The sequence below is a fragment of the Nymphalis io genome, chromosome 8 (genome assembly GCF_905147045.1).
Source record: "Nymphalis io chromosome 8, ilAglIoxx1.1, whole genome shotgun sequence".
Taxonomy (NCBI): Eukaryota; Metazoa; Arthropoda; class Insecta; order Lepidoptera; family Nymphalidae; genus Nymphalis; species Nymphalis io.
The window spans coordinates 13,600,110-13,622,487 of record NC_065895.1 but is presented as its reverse complement, the minus strand read 5'-3'; the positions used below and the strand labels follow the sequence as shown (position 1 = coordinate 13,622,487).

The window sequence follows — 22,378 nt, the reverse complement described above, 5'->3', positions numbered from 1 at the left end:
TGTACTTGCATTCGTTATGTTGGTACTTTCGAATTTTCCAACCAATCATCTTCGAGCATTCCTATGACGAAGCTTTCGCGCCCGATTATTCAGCTAAAAAAATTGGGCCGATATAAGTACAAATTGTAAATATATATTTTAAGTATACACATCTGAAACATTTCACTCTAATAATAATAATGTTTTTTATTCATTACATTTTAAAGTTTTTAATATTTTAATTTGGCAATTAAACAATATAAAAGCTCGTAATATTGATAACAAATTTACTCAATCATAAATATTTTTGTTTAAATTGGTCATTACGTAATAGTTTTTATATACAATTTATTTTCATTGTAGAAACTATTATGAGACTTTTTACAATATTTTAATATGGACTTTGCGTGTCATTATTGTATTTTTGTAAAATAAACTATTACCAAAATTAACTAAAGTATGCGCATGTTATAGGTATAGCTGTGTAAAATGGTCGGAAATAACGGAAATAGATCATAAACAAGTTCACAAAATTATCTTCCCGCGACGAGTTTCCGTTACGAATCTTGGATACCTGTACCAAAATATAAAGTTATAAAAGTTTTTCAAAATACATACATTACAAAATAAAGCTAAAATTACAAAAAAACAGCTTGGGAAAAAATGAGAGGTGTATAGTATATTCTTCATATATCTAATCCTAATTTTTAATATATGAGTAAAAGTCAAACACTGTCCTAATCTTAACAAACTAGTTTAGTTTGAAAATATACTTACTTGCCAATCTTTCGATTAATTTTATTCTTAAAACTATAATATGTTTTAGATTAAAGGAAGTAGCATGACATAACGACCTTAAGAAGGTGGCGGGCACCAACTGGATGCGGAAGGCGGAGGACAGGGAGCTTTGGCGCACCTTGGGAGAGGCCTATGTTCAGCAGTGGACAACGATTGGCTGTTGATTGAAGTAGCATGATAAGTACATACGTACGTAATTTAAAAGCTAGCTATATGACAGTGCCGTATTTAATCTGTATACGAGAATTTCAATTTTCAATAACAAAACAAATGTCAAATAATAATTTCGCACGATTTTCCGATAAATAACTTCACAATAATATAATAACTTATTGCTATTTAATTTCAAGCTATGTTTTCTGTATCTAATTGGGTATAAATAACAATAAAAAGTACCTTGGTATTGAGATATTAAGGTAAGTTTTTTTTTGTATTTATTTATCAATATAATTGCTGCAGTGGCTTAATTTGCATGAGAAGTAATTGCTTCAACTACGACTTTTATTTTTGCAATGTATTTTTGCTTTTGAAGAAAAGAGAATATTTATTTTATACTTTAAGTGTACTAGAATCATGTATCCTTTATCTAGAACATTCCATCGTCACTACATCTCGAAAGTATTTAGTCGATTAAATAATATGTTACTAAGTATTTCTTAGTATTTTATGCAAGATTAATGAAATACACTTAAATGCTAACTTAATTAAATATAACTGACCATTCTCTTTTTATTAGAAGGGTAATACATATGATGTAATTCTTAAGGTTTTATTATTTTTAAAAGCTTATTTTAATAGTATAATAATAGATGAGCATAAGAATTATTATAAAAACAAATCAAGCACTTGGCTCGTTGTGGGTTTGGATCTGCATTCTTAGGTCATATAGAAGCCAATGGGCCATTTTGATTTAACTTATATTGCCTACAAATATGTCATTTATAACTCGTATTCTTGCAAAATATGGGTAAATTAACAAAATGTGCATCATCGAGTGCTATAAACAGGTAGCAACAGCTTTTTGCACAGCACATTTACAATTACACTAAGATCAAGGAATACCCCAAAATATAAACAATCATTTTCATCATAAAGGATCTTAAATGCATTTTGTTAATTTATGTAAACCAAATCATATTTATGTATATGTTTGGCTATATATATTTAATTCAAGTTTTTCAGTTTGGAAACACTATTTTTTTTGTTTAAAACTTCTATGCTAATCAAGGGATAATTCAAGATTTCTTGTGGTATAGTTCATATGTACATCCTTCACCATCAAGTGTAAATAAAAAAAGAAATAGCTATTAGCTATCTTAGTAACTTGTTAAATAAAATTATGTTAAAATAATGATGTTGTTTGTTGTGCTTTAGCAATAAAAAGGCTGATGTAGATGAGCAACATGAGTAGCCAACACCAGTACATGTCGGTGAACAGCTCCTCTAGCTCGAGGGTTGGAGACATAGAACACATAAGTATGTTTTTTTACAATAAACTTTATTAGACTCACAGAGCTCTCACATTCATTCCATATGAATTCATACAACATTGAATTAAGAAAATATATATTAAATAAATAAAAATATAGTAATGATTAATTATTAATAAATTTCATTTATCAATTTCAACATAACCCAGTTATTAAGTCAATAATATTACATTACATATCTAAATTTGTAGGGCCAGCAGAAAAAATAATAGATAAAATTATAAAATATTTACTTATTTGTCATCAGGTCACTTGTCTGAGCATATAGGATCTCTGTGCCTCTCGTCAGAGTATTCAGATGTGACACTCATTGTGGAAGGTCAACGTATACCCGCCCACAAAGTCATCCTTGCAGCCAGCAGTGATTACTTCAGAGCTCTTTTGTATGGAGGCATGCGGGAAGCTAATCAGGTAATATATATAACTAGTACTTTGACTAAATAATATTTTTTTGTGGTAATTCAGGTTACTTTACTTATACATTGTTTTTAAATACTAAATGTTAGTTAGTTGTTATTTAATTTTTAATATGAATAGATTTTGGTAACTGCTTATTGGGTAAATCAAAATCAATTATATAAGTAATATATATATATTTATATATATGTATATCTTATTTACTTGGCGGTGGGGCTTTAGTGCAAGTTTTTTTTATAGGTACCACATGCTCATATTCTACCACCAAACAGCAATACTTGTATTGTTGTATTTTGGTTTAAAGGTTGAGTGAGCCATTGCAACTATAGGCACAGGAACACAACATCTTAGTTCCGAAGGTTGGTGGTGCATTGGCTATCTAAGGAATGGTTAATATTTCTTACAGCACCAATGTCTATGGGTGGTATTGATGTCTTGCCATTAGGTCCATTTGCCTGCATTGCAAGCTAGTTTATAAAAATATATAAACAAAACAATTTGCAGTGCATTTGCATTCAAATGCTATTGAGTAGTATTAATAAGTATGTATCGTGCAATTGCAAATATTTTTCTGTTTCCTACTTACAGGCGGAAGTGGAGTTGCAGGCACCTTTGCTGGCTTTCAAAGCACTACTACGCTATGTTTATTCTGGCAAGTCATCTTATATATGTTTGATTAAGACATTTTTATAATACTTTTTATAATACTTTTTTGGTGGTAGGGCTTTCTTTTGGTGGTAGGGCTTTGTGCAAGCTCGTCTGGGTAGGTACCACCCACTCATCAGATATTCTACCGCAAAACAGCAATACTTGATATTTTTGTGTTCCGGTTTGAAGGGTGAGTGAGCCAGTGTAATTACAGGCACAAGGGACATAAAATCTTAGTTCCCAAGGTTGGTGGCGCATTGGATATGTAAGCGATGGTTGACATTTCTTACAATGCCAATGTCTAAGAGCGTTGGTGACCACTTACCATCAGGTGGCCCATATGCTCGTCCGCCTTCTATAAAAAAAAAAAAAACTATGTAAAAAGGTCACTTTTTTAATACAATACAATAACAGCCTGTAAATGTCCCACTGCTGGGCTAAGGCCTCCTCTCCCTTTTTGAGGAGAAGGTTTGGAGCTTATTCCACCACGCTGCTCCAATGCGGGTTGGTGGAATACACATGTGGCAGAATTTCGATGAAATTAGACACATGCAGGTTTCCTCACGATGTTTTCCTTCACCGAAAAGCACGAGATGAATTATAAACAGAAATTAAGCACATGAAAATTCAGTGGTGCTTGCCCGGGTTTGAACCCACGATCATCGGTTAAGATTCACGCGTTCTTACCGCTACTAGGCCATCTCGACTTTTTTTATTTTTATTTAATACACAGCATCAAATTGTGAATGTCATTAATTTATATAGTATGTCCCAATAGAAGCAGGAGTAAAGATAAACAAACATTAGGCTTATATATGGCATGCGATTTGTTAATAATATGAGTTCCACGCTCAAGAAAAAAGCCTACTCATTCCACTTAAAGACCGGCAATGCACCTGCAAGCCCTCCGGTGTTACAAATGTCCATAGGTGGTGATGTGAGCCTCCTGTTCCTTTTCCCGAATAAAAATAAAACAAAACGCCATTTATTTATGAATACCGAACGAATACCATAGACTGTTTTAGATCTCGACTAACTATGCTTTTCGTTCAAGGTCAAGGTTTATTAGTCTCCTCGTGCTTTTTACTCAAAGCAGTGAAACAAACATGACAAAATGCATGAAAACAAATAAGCAATAAATAAATAATATAATATGAATGATCGCTCAGGTCACATGGGCTTGTCGTTGCTGAGAGAGGACACGGTGCTGGACATGCTGGGGCTCGCCCACCAGTTCAACTTCCAGGAGCTGGAGGCGGCCATATCGGACTACTTGCGGCAGATTCTCGCGCTGAAGAACGTGTGCGCCCTGCTCGACGCCGCTCGGTGAGTGATTTGCTTTACAGAAATGATTGACAATATTTAGAGCGCAGTGAGATGCTTCTGTCGCTTCACGTGTTATGATGCTGAGTCTCGGCACTTTAGGCCTCTCTAATGTTACGCCGAATGTCCGACTCGTATATAAGCCTTTGTTATAAGTAATAAAGGCTTATATGAGTCTGACATGATACGGACTTATGCTACCCCCAATATAGATGAATAATCCTCTGTTTGAAGATTCATACACTCCTAATGTTTAGCTGTAAGACTTTTTAACTGTAATATAATTTAAATTATGTGTATATTGAGAAAACTATTTTCTATTTTTTTTTTGTTTTTTCTCTTGCAATAGCTATATAGTGTGTAGGTGTATATTAAATTAAAAAAAAAAGTAAAATATAAAAAAGTAACAGTCTGCAATTGCTAAGTTAAAATCTTTTGACGAGACGGTTCGGAGCTTATTTCACCATGCCGCTCTTATGCGTGTTGGTGGAAACACATGTGGCAGAATTTAAGAGGAATTCACAGGAATTCACAGGCCAAGCTGCCGCCACTAACCGTATGCAAACGTCGCGTTTGGCACTATAAGTCGGCAGATTGGGACGGTATGCGCGATTACTATGCGTCGGTCACTTGGAAAGAACGTTGCTTCAGTGGGAATGACCCGACAGCTAGTGCCGCTGCTGTTGCTGACGAGATCATGTTGGGAATGGAATACTACATTCCTAGCTCAGATCTCGTCAGTAGGAGTACGCGTAACCGTTGGTTCACTCGTGAATGTGCCGATGCTGTATCGGCTAAGCAGGCGGCATATCGCAAGTGGATCAACGGCTGCATTAGCGGGGCATTTAACATTGACTCACTGAAAGCAAACTATAATAAAAATTCCAAGTCCTGTAGAAAGGCATACACGAGAGCGGATGCACAGCGCATTGTACAGATTGGTCATGACCTTGTTTCGCATCCTAGGGGCTCCCGTAGCTTCTGGCGTCTGACCAAGTCTGTGCAAAACAATTTCTGCCAACCTTCGCTGCCACCGCTCAGAAATCCGGACGGATCGCTAGCTCACAGTCCGCAAGAGCAAGCTGATCTCCTGGCTAAACTCTTTGCTGATAATTCCGTCATCGATGATTGTAGTGCGCTGCCACCTACAATACCTTCATGTGGCCATACGATGCCTGACATCAAAATCAGGCAACGTGATGTGCGTGCGGAGCTGCAATCACTTGATGTACGGAAAGCTAGCGGTCCCGATGGAATACCAGCCATAGTGCTGAAGAAGTGCGCAGCGGAGCTGTCTCCTGTGTTAACGCGCCTGTTCCAACTTTCTCTGTCTTCGGGATGTGTGCCGGAGGCTTGTAGAAGAGCTAATGTGCAAGCAGTTCCCAAAAAAGGGGATCGGTCTGACCCGGCAAATTATCGACCAACAGCTATCACCTCAGTACTTTGTAAGCTGATGGAACGGATTCTAAACAACCAACTGATCCATTACCTAGAAGATGTCACTGTCTAATTAATGATCGTCAGTACGGGTTTCGACCAAAACGGTCCACAGGTGATCTTCTAGCGTACGTAACACACCTCTGGGGTGAAGCTATCGACAAGCATGGAGAATCGTTGGCTGTCAGCCTCGATATCTCCAAGGCTTTCGACACAGAAGTCTTCTCTCCAAGCTGCCGGCATATGGTCTGCCTGCTCAGCTATGCACCTGGATTGCCAGCTTCCTACACAAGCGTAGCCTTCGTGTTTTAGTTGATGGTTGCGCTTCACAATTCTATGTAGTGAATGCTGGGGTCCCCCAGGGATCTGTGCTATCTCCCACACTCTTTCTTTTGCATATCAATGATATGCTCTCCCTTGGGAACATACATTGCTATGCAGACGATAGTACAGTGCATGGTGGATACCATGGACGCGCAATGGCTGGGCGAGCGGAAATTGAGGAGAGGCGGAAGGATCTTGTCATTGAACTCGATAGGACATTAGAGCCAAATGGGGCTCTGATAATCTTGTTGAGTTTAATGCCAAGAAAACACAGGTATGCGCTCTCACAGCGAAAAAGTCAGCATTTTCCCCTCTCCCCTCCCTCTGTGGTACTCCGCTGGTGATACAAAGCAAAATCGCCATGCTGGGGATTGACGTTCGCTGCGACCTTAGTCCAAGGGATTACATCGAGGCTGTTATAAAAACAGCTTCACGGAAACTCGGAGTTCTGAACAAGGTGCGGCGCTTTTTCACGCCACAACAACTGTGCCTGCTGTACAAAACACAGGTACGGTCTTGCGTGGTGCTCGCACCTTTGGGATGGCTCCGCTAAGTACCTACTGGAGGCCTTGGACCGGTTGCAGCGACGTGCAGTGCGCATTATTGGCGACGAAAAGGTCACAAACACCCTTGAACCTTTACAATTGCGTCGTGAGATAGCAGCACTGAGCGCTTTCTATCCACTGTATCACGGCGCGTGCTCTGAGGAATTATTCTCTCTAATTCTGCTTCCTTCTTCCTTCTTAAGTCCACGCGAGCTGGTTCTCGATGTCACCGCCTAACTGTGACATCAATTCCATCGCGAACAAAGAAATTTGGCAACTCCTTTCTTTGTCGCACTTCCAAAAAATGGAATTCCTTACCAGCTCACATGTTCCCCTCCTCTTAAAACCCGGGTTCCTTCAAACGAGGCGTGAAGAGGCATCTTGCGGGCCGGCAAGGCGAAGGCGGCTAGTGCAGAACGTTTTTCCCGTCTGTACTGGCCGTCGTCGCGTTTGGACTCTACTACCACTTACCATCAGGTGGAGTAGAGTCATTTGCCCTCCCGGCGAATATAAAAAAAAGGTTGGTGGCGCATTGGTGATGTAAGCGATGGTTAATATTTCTATAGGCGTTGGTTGGACTTACCATCAGGTGGCCCATATGCTCGTCCGCCTTCCTATTCTATAAATGAAGAAAAAAAATGTTTCATGATTCCTTTTCAGGTTATATGGCCTGGACGCCTTGATGGACTACTGCTACAATTTCTTGGACAGAAATGCCACCGAGATACTTCAACATGACACCTTTCTGCAGCTCTCCGTTGTAAGTATCAAATTGATCAATCTTCACGCCCAAGATGTAAAGTCAAATATTTTTGTCTGAATAGACTTTGATGAGGACTTTTAAATCATCAAGCATTGCCGTTTGGAAAAGTTCATTTGACCGAAAGAAGTTACGGCCTGTGAATGTACTACTGCCGGACTATGGACTAAAGCCTCCTTTTGAGGAGAAGGTTTGAAGTTTATTCCAGCACGCTGCTCCAATGTGGGTTGGTGGATTCACGTTTGCCAGTATTTCAGTGAAACAATACACAAGTACGAGTATACACTCGGATTATATAAGTTATTTAATAAGTACATATGTCTGTGTGAAATAGAACGTTGTAAGTTGTTTTTTCACTTGTCTGCTTATAGGAAGCACTGCAGGGTCTGTTGGAGCGAGATTCGTTCTTCGCACCCGAAGTGGACATCTTCAAGGCCGTTTGTAATTGGTTCAACGCCAATCAGCAGTGGGTCAAGTCTGAAAGTGGAATGGCTCAAGTGGTACGAAAAGACTAAATTAACATATTTCATTGTTCCCATAAACACAACCAATAAAAAAAACTACAATATATACTATTAGCTATGCGTTGCCTCAAAATGAGATTTTACTCAAAGTAATGTAATATATAATACTAGTTACCGCCCGCAGCTTCGCCCGCATGTCAAGGGCGAGGTGTTGAGTACCTTATGTCCTTTACTGTACATTTGCATACACAACGTGTATGCAAAAATTCATGACATCGGTTATAGTGCATTTAGTATAAATGAGTGCGAAGCGATGTATCCGCTCGTCCATTGTTCGCACACTCGCCGCACGCCCCACCCCATTGATATTTTTTAACGTGTTCTCAAATATCAAGAATAAATCTAACACTATAAAATCTGTACCAGCAATTTTTATTCAAAGTATACTTTGGTACAGAGATTTTTTTTATATATAATAGGAAGGCGGACGAAATAATGGGCCACGTGATGGTAAGTGGTCACCAACACCCATAGACATTGGCATTGCAAGAAATGTTAACCATCGCTTACATCATTAATGCACCAACAACCTTGGGAACTTAGATGTTATGTCCCTTGTGCCTGTAATTACACTGGCTCACTCACCCTTCAAACCGGAACACAACAATACCAAGTACTGCTGTTTTGCGGTAGAATATCTGATGAGTGGGTGGTACCTACTACGTGGTTGTTAAATACTTTGCATTTCACGCCGAAAGTTGTGTGTTCTATTCCCACCCAGGACAGACATTTGTGTGCATGAACATGTCTGTTTGTCCTGAGTCTAGGTGAAATTATCTAACAACAACAACAACAAGCTCTGCTTAGTTTGGGATCAGATGGCCGTGTGTAAATATTGTCCTAGGATATTATTTATTTATTTATTTACAGTATAAAGATATGTATTATAAAAAAACAGCCTGTTAATATTCCACTGCTGGGCTAAGGCCTCCTCTCCCTTTTGAGTAGAAGGTTTGGAGCTTATTCTACCACGCTGCTCCAATGCGGGTTGGTGTGTATTATAAGGAGGCTATAAATATATTAGGCGCTGTTAGATGTGCTGAGATGCGGAGATACATGAACTTGTTCCGTAGCAAAAAACTGTTAAAATTATTTAATTAAGAAAGGCACAATTCAAGTGAGTTATAAAATAATATAATGATATATGCAAATATTTTATTGATCACATCGACATCTCACACTGACAGATAACAATTACTCGCCCAAAAGAATTGCAGAAACAACAAAAGCCCGTGACAGTTAGGACGCGTGCGTTGCCGGTGTATATGGTAGTGTGTGTGTACGGATACTCGCTAACACGATTATAATGTTAATATAGTTGAAGATGTTAATACAGAAGAAGAAGAACATCTTTTATCTTGCATCTTCAACTGCTTATAATTTTTGTGTTTTAATTCCAGGAGAAGATCCTGAAATGTGTCCGCCTGACCCTGATGAGCTTGGAGGAGTTGCTGACGGTGGTCCGGCCCTTCTCGCTCGTGACGCCCGACATGCTGCTGGACGCCATACAGGAGAAGACGCAGACGAAGAGCACCGAGCTCCGGCACCGGGGCCTGCTGTGTGAGTGGGGTGTCCGTAGGGCGCCGGTGTGGCTCGGCCCGTGTAACGCCGCTCGCGTGCGCAGTGCCCGAGGAGAACGTGGCGGCGGCGGCCCGCGGCGCGCGCGTGGTGGCGGGCGACATGCGCGCCGCGCTGCTGGACGGCGACTGCGACAACTACGACATGGAGCGCGGCTACACGCGACACACCATCTCCGACGCGCCCGACAACCCGGGCATCGTGGTGCGCCTCGCCACCACCACCATCATCAACCACCTGCGCCTGCTGCTGTGGGACCGCGACAACCGCTCCTACGCCTACTACGTCGAGGTGTCCGTCGACCAGAAGGACTGGGTGCGCGTCGTCGACCACAGCACGTACTTCTGCCGCTCCTGGCAGAACCTGTACTTCGAGCCGCGCGTCGTGCAGTACATCAAGATCGTCGGCACCAGCAATACCGTTAACAAGGTACCATTCGCGGCGCCGATCTCGGTGTCGATTCATTTGTCGGGGCCAAATTATAGCGGTCCGGGAAGATGTAGCGAGTCTTTTATGCCAAAATTATTATAGTTTTATTCGTATTATTAGCTGTTCTATTGCGCACCCCTCCCCCAGGTGTTCCACGCGGTGTCGCTGGAGGCGATGCACAGCGCGCGCGTGCCGCCGCTGTGCGAGGGGCTGGTGCGGCCCACGCACAACGTGGCCACGCTCGACCTGTCCGCCGTCGTCATCGAGGGCATCAGGTACGCCGCCAGCTCCTGTATGGGCGACTTGTTGGGGAGGGCGCGCCGCCATCGCCGTATATACTTACAAACTCGGAGAGGTCCCTGTCACTTTATATTATATACACAAACTCGTATAGAGTTTGACATATACATGAATGTGTGACAGAAATAATATACACCTGCAGGTTCTCTTACGATAAATGAGTGAATGCACGAGATAAACTATCAACACCGTTTGGGAACCTTTTTCTTTTCTTTATAATGATCCATCTTGGCTTTGACTTTTTATGACGCGATTTAATGTAAGACGCTTAATCGGAACTGTCCCAGCCGCTCTCGCAATGCGCTGCTGAACGGCGATACGGAGCACTACGACTGGGAGCAGGGCTACACGTGCCACCAGCTGGGCTCGGGTGCCATCGTGGTGCAGCTCGCACAGCCCTACATGCTGTCCTCGCTGCGCATGCTGCTGTGGGACTGCGACTACCGTCACTACTCCTACTACGTCGAGGTCTCGCTCAACTACTGGAACTGGGACATGGTGGCCGATCGCACGCGAGACGCCTGCCGGTGATGTGACATTTATAAAACATATATTATCCAACTATATATGTATATAAAAATAATATATATCTATATAACAACTGGCGTGGGATGAGAGATATCTCATTCCAGTTCATTAAATTTGTTTGTAGGTATCAGTATTTATAAATACATTCAGCTAAATTTGTATAATAATTTGTCATAAAATATCATTATAGTTATATGACACTAAGTGTATTTTTTTGAGATTTTTAAATTCGTTTAGGTCGTGGCAAGTCATCTACTTCCCGCCGCGGCCCGTCTCCATCATCCGCATCGTCGGCACCAACAACTCCGTCAATGAGGTAAGTAACGACGTGACGTGATAACTAAATAACTAGGTGTAGGTCTCGGCGTACAATTAAGAAGGAGTGTTGAGCGAGTAAAAGTTGAAGAGAAAGAGTTTATAGATAGAAAGGACAGTTTATTGAAAGTCACAAGCACACACACACTAAAAGTCAGAAGAAGAAGAATAAGTTTAGAAGAGGCACAGAATTACACAGAGACAGTTACAAATTATAAATTATAAAAATAGGACGCGGCGGATACAATTTACTTAGAATTTCGAATTGAGTTAATAGCGTGTAAGCGTACAGCTGACTGACTCGATCGGCCGGTGCATCGTCCATCGGCGCCCCTCTGTGACGTAGTCGTTCGAGACAATGGGACCGGCAATGGGGGCGGCCGATCTATTTATTAACTACTAATAATTATGTTTGCGTGTCCGCTTTACATACAAATAAATATGTGTATTATTTTGCAATATATTTTTTATATTTATTTATTTTTACAAATTACCTATTTTTTATAATAACATATTTTTAGTAATTTTTATATTTTTTTATTTTTTATATTTATGAAGATATATAATTATGCTACATAGGTAACTAGTTATCTAAACAACACTATAACTGTTTTAAAACCAAGGCTGGATATGCAGGGTCGGTATTTTACTAAGTAGTCAAGTTACCTGACTAATGAGCTAATCTCTAATAGGTGTTCCACCTGGTGCACCTGGAGTGCCCGGCGCAGGTGGAGGATGCACGCGAAGACCCCGCAGCCAAGAAGCAGCGACCCTCCCGCGACCGAGACCCGCGCCGCAGCCCCGCTGATGGTGAGACTTGATCAAGTTACAATGAATAATTTTAATTACATACCAACTATTGGCTTTATTAGTCAATCAATTTAATGTTGCCTTTTTATTAATATGAGATCGTAAACTTATTTTCTTTCTTGCACATATATAGAGATAGATATACACAAAAATATAAAAATTACACAATACATAGATACAACCTAATAAGTATACAACATTGGCCGGTATCGTCGCATAGTGATATCTTCCAGGCAATCAACACGTTGCATATAATATAGTGCCTATTATATCCAATCAGAGATCATTGAATGCAAACGATTTATTAATTTTCTAAAGACAACGGCAACGCTGACGAGCGACGCACGCCGAGCCCGCCGAGCCCGCCGAGCGCTCCCAGACCGCCCAGCCCCCCCGCGGACGGAGCGGCGGGCGACGCGACCCCCCGCGCCGCGCTGCCCCCCGCCGAGACCGCCACCGAGGCCGAGGAGGGCTACGACGACTGAACACCGTAGCGGGAGCTCAGCATGCTCGTGTTCTGCTGCCGGCATGTCTGGCCGTGTTTCAAATGAGCGTGTGACGTGTCTCGACCGTGCCCTTCGGTGACGATTGTGAACGATACGAACTAGTAATCTGTCGAGAGTTCGAAATTCATATACTTATATCGTAGCTATCAACGCTATGGATATGTAACAATGTATTTCGTGCAATTAGCTTTTGTAGAAGCTATGAATTATAAACATGTTAGCAATACTATCGATGCTATAAATACTTATTTTTTTAAATATTAATAATGATCGTACCACTTATACTATCAGTGATTTCATTAGTAGTGACAATATTATAAATTGTGATGACTAACATTCGACGTCACGATCAAAATTATGTATTCAATATACATATACTATTGCCATGCAGCACTAGTGCTTTAGTGTTGTATTCTATTAGCGTCCAATCACTTAGCGTATGTCCCTAGATCGTACATATCATATTAGCTCATTCATAAAATCATACACAATTGTAGATTTATAATAATTCAACGTGATTAAAATTAAAATGCAAAGTTAGTTATTAACACATAGTTTAGTGTTACTCTATTTAATTTATATAATGATATTTAATAATGGTTACCATTAAAGTTGCAAGAATCAATATGATCACAATCATAAGTTTTATATATATATATATATAATTATTCATAATTAATATTTTTATTTCAATGTTCCTTCCTATAGTCATCTCTCATCAAAAAATAATCACATGTAATAATTGCTATTTTTCAAGTGACTATGTACTAATGTGACAAAAGTATATAATACTAAATAGTTATTGTTGTTGTAATGTGAGCTTTGAAGAACGTCGTTAATTACTGAATATTAACACATTCAAATGACAAAAACATGAAATTCCCGTTTATCACATCAATAGTTAAATTTAAAGCTGGTGAAATTGCGGCATGCTGTTACATATATAATATTATTATATAGTAAACAAGTTTTCCGAAACTCTCTGCATCTTCTAGTATAAGTCTTATGTATGTGGGCTTAGTAGCTGTTTCTGTAATGTATTACAAAAAAATATTACAGATGTTGAACAAAATATGTTTTACATCATTTTTGTATAAAAAATAAACATCTAAAAAAAGGTTACATAATTAAGATGTACTATAAAGTTTTACTAAGTATGAAGCAGCGCCGTCTAGTAAAATTCCATATAAATCGCAGTAAATGTCAACGCTCGAAACGAATTTAAATTAATGTAAACTCAAATTAAACATCATATTTTACACAATCACATATATCACAAGCTATTGTTTAATATTTATTGAAAATTCTTATTAATACATTTTTTGTATTAAGTATTTAATGTCATGCTATGTAATGTAGTGAGTTATATATAAATAAAAACGCATTGTTTTTCATGTGTCAAATTATTATATGAGACTTGACAAAGTATATATTTCATAATAATAGTAAATGCTTTACTTTGTGAGATAATTAATAATATGCATAATTTAAATGCCAGAGATGTAATCACTAATGGCTGTTATATAATAGTACCTTACCTTATATAATATGTTTATTTTTGTAAATTTCTTTCTCACTCTAATTTGCTATATTTTCATTAATAATTGTAACTTCGTTATTATAACTATTTGTATAATAAATAACCTTTCTACATAAGCTTACTTCAGTGGACATTCTCTCCATGCATTGTTGATATGAATATTGTATAATCTGTAAACTTTTAGTTTAATCCTATCTAGTCTATTGTCTATGACTAAACATCTATGAAACCTTTTCATTAGACTTAGAATCATATTTATTTCAGTTTCATTTTATAAAAACCGAATTGTGTGTTATAATTTTAAGTCCATCTCGAATTAAGTTTACATAATATTTAAAATCATATTTTCACATATTATTTTAATTTAATTTAAAAAAAATGTCTGATAACCGACACAAAGTATGTGAAAATTTTGCAACATTTTAATAAAAAGGACTTTGTACTTAGTATATACAAACACTCATATACATTTCCTTACATAAATGCTAATGTAAATATTTTGTATGGTTGTGACCATCTGAGAGTGGAGTTATAGATAAGTTTTATTAGAATGGTATTTTTTTTATATAAATGATAATTGTTTTATTTAATAATTATTTTTAATCTAATAAGGATGTAAGGAATGCAAGGAAAAAATGTAATCTGCGTAAACAGTGCAACCTTTGTCATATTTTGGCTATAGATAAAATATATAGAAAAAAAGATTGACTTTATTTTGGCTTGTATATGTGGTAAAGTTTGGGGAATTAAATTGCTATGATTATACTTTCACTGGCATTTTACACTAATATGAATATTAGAATTAGATTATCTTCCTGTTATAAAGTACTTAGAATAAGCAAAAGTGAGATTGTAAGAAGGATATGTACTGTGATAAAGATATTGTATCATTCATTGATTATTGTTAAGTTGATAAAGTGAGGGTTTTAAATTGTTGATATGGTGACTGGTGATGTGTATTCTCTCAGAGTTCTTTGGTCTAGTGAATGACAAGCAACTAACCATAGTGCACCCATAGCTTGGCTAAACTTAAGTATTCAGCATCATCATGTGAATACAAACTGCACCTGGGATGATACTTAAGTCGACTACTTAGTCTTACTTCCTGTTTACATGTTGTTTTTAAATATATATCATATAACTATGCTATGTTTCATTAGAATATATTATTTCTTTGTCATATATATATTAAATTGGACCCATCCATTGAAGTCACCTAAGTTGTAATATTAAGCTTTTAGTGTGGTTTAATAAACATAGATTTCTTTATTTAAATTTTATTGTTTTAATTTGGAATATAAGTAGCTTAATGGTGTATCTTCAGGTTGCCTGGATATGTAGAAGTCAAATATTTGATCCTGACTTATGGTGTAATACTTACTCCTGACACAGACTATGCTTAAAATACTTGTTTTTTAAAGAATTTATATTATAAAAGTATTAAGAACCAAGTCTAATTCAATGGTGACAACATTGTGTATTTTTAATTTATATATTTTTACCGAATTTGTGTTCTAATTCATCACATGCTTGGAAGTGAAAGAAAACATCACGAGGATACCTTCATTGCTCGGATGACATATAACCAAATATGTATCCTGTAACAAGGTGTCTCCTCAAAATTAGAGGCCTAGGTCCAGCAGGGGAACATATAGGTGGGAGAGCTATTGATATATTATTATGACCTGCTCATTAGTAATTTTGCTTTTGAATGCACAACACATTGACCAAAATTCATATATGTAACCATAAATATATAATGATATCTTTCATATTTAGCAAATATTATTAAAACAAAAAAAGTAATTCATAACTAAATTTAATTAATTGATTCAATATCTATACACCATTAATATTAAGTTACTTGAGGGCCTCTTTCTCTAATAATGGCCCTATTTTTTCTTAAAAGTGTACTCGGTTCTACAATGTCAGGATTGTTTTCTTCAGCAAAGTCATCAAGTCTTTTTCTCAAGATTAGTTTTAATTCATTTACACTGCTACCTTTTAATGCTGATATGCCAATAATGTCTTCAAACTGTATAATTCTCTCTGGTCTAATTTCCTCAGGCATTGTTTTAATCACCTCATGAATATTTTTCAAAGATTCCTTGACTTCACTAAATGTTTTTTCAGCATCAACCAAATCTAATTTATTAACAGCCAGTATTGCAGGTTTATTTAATAAATCTTCATCATATAATTCCAATTCTTTATTAAGTAGCATGATAGTCTCCAAGCAAGTTCGTTTTGGATATTTTGGACTAAGTCTAAAGCCTTCAATATCTGCTATAAAAAGTAGCAGTTTTGTTCGCTCCACGTGTTTTAAAAACTTATGACCCAATCCTATATTAATATGTGCCCCTTCAATGAGTCCGGGAAGATCTGCAATTGTAATTTGTCTCAGGTCATCATATTGTATAATACCTTTGTTGGGTTTAATGGTTGTAAAAGGATAACTAGCTATTCTGGGCTTAGCTCTAGATATGGCTTTTAATAGTGAGCTTTTTCCAGCATTGGGAAAACCCACTAGACCAATGTCAGCGATTAGTTTTAAATCTAATCGGATATGATGAACTTGACCAAAATGACCAAGGAAATCATTCTCTTTAGTCCCACCAGGACCACCACGAGCTACTATAAGCATCTGTTCTTCCTTATCAATTGAGCCCAATACTTTTCCATCTTCTCTATAAATAGTCACACCAAGTGGTACTTCTAGTTTAACATCTGCGCCCGGATTCCCGACAATTTTTGTTTTTCTACTGTCTTCACCGTGTCCAGCGGTAATAGTTTTGGCGCGATATTTGTTCATGATAGTTTTAAGATCGGCCTTCTCTTTTCCAATGCAATATATACATCCTCCTTGTCCACCGAGACCACCGAACTTTGGTAGCCCGGTGCCTCCGGTACCACCTTTTACATGGAGTCTCACGGTATCAATGAACTTATTTCGAAGATATTTTCGAGGACGTTTAATTTCTTTTACGGCAAGCCACGTTCTACTTAGAAAAACCATTTTACAGGTTATGTACAGATTACTTTTTTACATTATATCAACTTTGTTTATATTTTTAGGTTATCACTTTATGTTATTACTTGTCGTTATCATAAATAATAAATTATAATAAAAGATACGTCAATTATATGTCAAGCAAGTTCTATTCACAGAGTAGAGTAATACTTCTCTATGGTACATAATCACTAGTTTTATTCTGTTATTTATGGGTATGTAAATATGTGGCGCAGGGCAGTAGCCTGAATCCTGATGGGAGTTACATTTGCCTTAGGAAATTTCTATACTCTGTTAGATAATAGAGTAGACAACTCATAGGGACTTTAAATACTAATCATTGTACAAATATTTAAATATCTTTGATGCCGTCATGTATAACTGTAAATTTGCAAAAATACACTAGTACAATAAATTTGATGTTTAAAATTGGTTTACGTATTTTATTGAATTGTAAACGCAAACTTGGGCAAAATGTAATCAAATTAATGCTTAAATGTTTATATGTGTGATCATCAATTAAGATTACAGATTAACATAGAATCTAAAGAGGGTGTGTACTTACTTGGCTCACTCGCTCACTTTATTTGTTTAATAACTTTAGTCATATCGTAAATTGTAATTTTGTTTGATGATTACACACTATAGGTAATCGTCATCAAGTCTGGGTTAGCAGTTAGCACTCTGTGAGTGATCAATATTAAATAGTCTTGCAAGTCGATGTCAATTGTCAAATATTGTCATTCAAAGTGATTTGGTTCACTAAAACTAAAACCGACAAAAACATTGGAGTAATAATATTTATTTAAAAAAATAATAATATATAACATTGTTATTTATATTTATCAATAAAATATAAATATATACGTCTCACTTTCATTTAAATTTTAATAAAAATTTCCTCATTTTCTTGAAGATATGTATAAATTTAAATATAACATATCGATATTTATTTTCATCTTACTACTACCTTTTATTTTAAGTAGTGATGGCGATAGATCACCTTTTTATCAAAATTGTGTTAAAAGCTGTAATAAAGCCAAGTGTACATTAGGCAAGTATTTTCATAAATTGATACTTTACAATTTAAAAAAAACAGCTTATCGTCATATATGAGATATGATATGCACAAATGACACGACGATAAGGCTGTAGATCCTGGGCTCTAATCGAGGATAAGACCAATAAAAATCTGAATTTTTCTGTCTAGAAATTCTAAGTTGTAATATAAAGTTTTAACCTTCTTGGAGCACGTTAAGCCCTGTGCTTAAACTTTAGTCATTTCGATTTGCCATCCCATCGAATTGTGAGAATGAGAGAACAGTGAGTGTGCTTGGGTCTGTGCACATATTGTAGTATTATATCCCTGGCTATATATGATATTGTTCAATATCTGCTTTATGTATACATTTTTTTAGAGGGAGCATTCCAAGAAGAATCAGCTAAATCCCAAGATATATGGAATAGATGGCTCAACTGGAGCTGCAATGATGAATGCCGCTACCATTGCATGTGGAGAGCTGTACAAGCTTTCCAAGAGAGAGGGTATCAAATACCCAAGTTTCATGGGAAAGTAAGAATATTTATATTTTATTCTGTTCAATGTGATATTGAAATATTATATTTATTAGATATTTTTGTTTAAAGACATGCAGTAATATATATTAAAAATTAAGTAGATCTGGTTAACTTCATATTCTCTAGAGTTTCAACACATACTTAATATGGTTAGGTTTCTATTTATTTATATTAAATTGGTTCTTACTAAAATTGAATACATATTTTAATAAAAGTATTGATGATTAATTTAAAAACTGATTTCTTTCAGTGGCCATTTAAACGCATCCTTGGTGTTCAAGAACCAGCATCTGCCTTTGCATCTCTGCTTAATCTGATAACCCACATTCACATGTACTCGGAGATAAGACAAATATCAGTGAGGAGTACACCACAAGTCTTGCTCTGGCACGCCTTTGCTATAGTATGTCAACAATATATAAATTATACTTTAATAATTAGAAAAGTCCTGTAACTTTCTGAAAAGACCATAGATATTTTATCATTGGTTGATACCAGTGGTGCAACTTTGTGCAGGCTATCTGTGTGGGTACCACATTTTTACCAGTAATTCTACCACTAAACAGTTTTCATGACTGTTTTCCAGTTGAGTGAGCTAGTGTAATTCTACGTACAAATAATATATGTGTCACATAGTACTAGTAAACCTCTCATAGACATTGCTGGAAGTGTTGAATTTAACAATTAATTGCTGATTACAATGATCTTGAAAGAAAGTAACAATAAACAGGAAACTTATTTCAAATATTTATTTGAAATAAATGAAACTGTTTCCTGTTTATTTTTATTCATTTAGTTATACTTGTATACATTAGATATACTTCTTTTCAAAATTGGGGGGAGTTCTTAGCACAGCCTGTTACTATTCTATACTTGATGCAAAGAATAGTAATAGACTTGCTAATATATAACATACTCCAGACTTATTTCGGCCACAGTGGCCAATCTCAAGAGAGATTAGCCAACTGAGCAGGACATATTATAGTGCACAAGTGTATGTGAAAACACAAGAGCACTCTATTCCCTAACTCTCATAATCCGATGGGACGGCAATCCGATAGACCGGAAAGAGTTCAGGCGCAGGACCAACGACTTTACGCGCTTTCCGAGGCACGGGAGTGTACAAACTTCCAGACTCCGGGCTGCTACTGAGAATTTTCTGACAGAAAAACCCAGTAACTTTTTACTTGATAATGATAATGTTATGTTTGTACGCAAAAACATAACAGATTTTCCTAGAAATTGTGACGTACATACTGTTAACACCAGGAACAAGTATAAACTTACAACCATTATTACCAGATTACACAGGGTTAGTAGTAGTCTTTTATGGGACAATGTATACGCTTTTACAACAGGATCCCAGATAATGTTCAAAAATATTCAATTGTGAAATTTAAAAGAATCGTTAAGGAACGCTAGCACACTCTAAAGGATGTGATATGATACACAACCAATGACTTATTAAATGATTGCACACCCTGGGAATAAAACGATCGCCTACACGTTATTTCAAATAAAAAAAAGTGTTTATAATTTGGCTATTGTTGTATATTACTTATCGTAAAGGATGAGATATAAAAAAGAAACCCCGGTTCTTCTCAGGTCTGAGGTGTTCATTTCCGAACCGGTGGTAGATTTATGACAGTCTATAAGTAAATGTTGATTTTGACTCGCCCGACCTGGGAATTGAACCCTGGATCTCCACAATACAATTACAATTTACAACTACAATTCTTTTTAGATTTTAGTTCATTTTTTCATTCTTTTCGAAAAAGCTTGATGTCAAATGATTTTCATAATTTTAGGTTTGTATGAATGCATGGATCTGGTCCATAATATTTCACACGAGAGACACTCCCTTTACAGAGTTCATGGACTATGTGTGTGCTCTGTCTATGGTTATGAGCTTGTTCATAGCTGCTGTTATAAGGTAGGTAATCTGTAATTTATGTTTTCCTTATTGTTTCAAAGAATTAATTAAGTGGAATTTAACTTAACTTTCTTACTTTTGAATATAACGTAAATTACTTGGTGGTAGGGTTTTGTGCAAGCCCGTCGTCTGGGTAGAAACCACTCCCACGTCACATGGCAATATTGCTGTTAGCCAGTAGAAAATGTGTAGTACATAGTATTGCTGTGTTCGGGTTTGAAGAGTTAATGATCCAGTGTAATTACAGGCACAAGGGTCATAATATCTTAGTTCCCAAGTCGGCGGCGCTTTGGCAATGTAAGGAATATTAATATTAACAGCAGTTTGCTTTCATCATCATCATTTAAGATTTATGTTATCTAATCACCTCACCCTTTCAACGACTGCTCTATTAATAATACGGTCTGCATGTTCCAGAATACTACACAGAAGGCGGACGCCGTTAGCGATACTTCTGACGTTCACGCTCGTGTACTTCGCGGAGCACGCGCGCTATCTGTATTCGGGTCGAGTCGACTATGACTACAATATGCGAGTTAATATATTCTTCGGTGAGCACAATATATATTGCTCACGTTTGACTATGCAAAGTCGAGTCCAACGACAGGACGAGTGGAATTAAATAAACAACGTTGAGCTCGACCGGACACGACCAGTAGACTAGTGATGTGTCACCCGTGGGGCAGGCGCGGCGGGCGCGCTGCTGTGGCTGTGGTGGGCGGGCGCGCGCGCGCGGCGCTACGCGTGGCGCGTGGTGGCGTTCACGCTGCTGTCGGGCGCGGCGCTGGCGCTGGAGCTGCTGGACTTCCCGCCGCGCGGCGGCTGGGACGCGCACGCGCTGTGGCACGCCAGCACGGCGCCGCTGCCCCTCTTGTTCTACAGGTATTGATTACGTATTTCGGACGCCTCCGTGTGTCTATAGTGTCCTCTAAATATTTTGTATTTTGTCATAACTGGTCTACTTTTAGTAGGATTCCCGTTTTTGTAAAAATTCCAATGAAGTACTTTAAAATTTAACACACGTTTCGAAAATATATACTTTATTTTTCTTTAAAATGAAAATAGTCGGTCAAGGAAATTTAAAAAAAAAATCCGGGGCTTTCCCTAAAGTCATGGAATTATTTTTTGGGCATAATTTCTTGGATATTAAAAGTAAAAAACACCCTTATTATGTTATATCGAGTATAAAGTTGATGATTTTCCAGCTTTTATTACAAAATAATATATTTTTTGTTTAACAGTAAAAGTTTTGGTACGTTTCTTCGTATGTTTTTCTGCAATAAAGTATATCTTTCTTATTTTAATTTAAATACGTTTTCTTTGCAGATTCGTTATCGACGACCTGAAATATTCGAAGCTAACGCTGAATATTAAGAAGAGTGCTTAAAAATAATGTAGAAGTGAAACGACATAAAAAATTGTTCCCTCTTTACTCTTAAAGTCCTGCACGCAAAAGATATATGCCGGCGTATAGGCTTTTCGTGTGAATTTCGTTAAATAATAATATAAATTATGATTCAATAACGGCTAAGGTCGGTTCTAACAGTCTATGATTCACTCTCTTGAATAGATGATCGACATGAATATATTTATAACTTAAGCTATC

The 22,378-nt window shown here is 37.2% G+C and overlaps 3 protein-coding genes across 3 annotated transcripts; 2 read left to right on the top strand and 1 right to left on the bottom strand.

The window, feature by feature from the left end:
* Positions 1-1,046: 1,046 nt before the first annotated feature.
* Positions 1,047-15,395, top strand: LOC126769989 (BTB/POZ domain-containing protein 9). The gene is made up of 14 exons (XM_050489074.1): positions 1,047-1,193; positions 2,152-2,253; positions 2,515-2,678; positions 3,273-3,336; positions 4,502-4,658; positions 7,622-7,721; positions 8,093-8,221; positions 9,646-9,805; positions 9,870-10,252; positions 10,400-10,527; positions 10,840-11,079; positions 11,318-11,396; positions 12,088-12,205; positions 12,524-15,395. Exons 2-14 carry the CDS (start codon positions 2,172-2,174, stop codon positions 12,688-12,690), a joined length of 1,971 nt encoding a protein of 656 aa, XP_050345031.1. The 5' UTR covers positions 1,047-1,193; positions 2,152-2,171; the 3' UTR covers positions 12,691-15,395.
* Positions 15,396-16,054: 659 nt separating this feature from the next.
* Positions 16,055-17,388, bottom strand: LOC126770039 (GTP-binding protein 10 homolog). The gene has a single exon (XM_050489177.1). It carries the CDS (start codon positions 17,265-17,267, stop codon positions 16,107-16,109), a length of 1,161 nt encoding a protein of 386 aa, XP_050345134.1. The 5' UTR covers positions 17,268-17,388; the 3' UTR covers positions 16,055-16,106.
* Positions 17,389-17,909: 521 nt separating this feature from the next.
* On the top strand, positions 17,910-22,366 carry LOC126770052 (post-GPI attachment to proteins factor 3). Its single transcript, XM_050489193.1, has 7 exons — positions 17,910-18,315; positions 18,680-18,834; positions 19,090-19,242; positions 20,648-20,772; positions 21,190-21,323; positions 21,459-21,654; positions 22,099-22,366. Exons 1-7 carry the CDS (start codon positions 18,180-18,182, stop codon positions 22,157-22,159), a joined length of 960 nt encoding a protein of 319 aa, XP_050345150.1. The 5' UTR covers positions 17,910-18,179; the 3' UTR covers positions 22,160-22,366.
* Positions 22,367-22,378: the final 12 nt, after the last annotated feature.

Coding starts and splice junctions, on each gene's coding strand:
- LOC126769989 (XM_050489074.1), top strand. CDS start 2,172: ATGAGCAACATGAGTAGCCAACACCAGTACATGTCGGTGAACAGCTCC. Junction 2,679..3,272: donor GCATGCGGGAAGCTAATCAG/GTAATATATATA, acceptor TCCTACTTACAG/GCGGAAGTGGAGTTGCAGGC. Junction 8,222..9,645: donor AAAGTGGAATGGCTCAAGTG/GTACGAAAAGAC, acceptor TTTTAATTCCAG/GAGAAGATCCTGAAATGTGT.
- LOC126770039 (XM_050489177.1), bottom strand. CDS start 17,267: ATGGTTTTTCTAAGTAGAACGTGGCTTGCCGTAAAAGAAATTAAACGT.
- LOC126770052 (XM_050489193.1), top strand. CDS start 18,180: ATGTATAAATTTAAATATAACATATCGATATTTATTTTCATCTTACTA. Junction 18,835..19,089: donor TACCCAAGTTTCATGGGAAA/GTAAGAATATTT, acceptor GATTTCTTTCAG/TGGCCATTTAAACGCATCCT. Junction 20,773..21,189: donor TTCATAGCTGCTGTTATAAG/GTAGGTAATCTG, acceptor TGCATGTTCCAG/AATACTACACAGAAGGCGGA.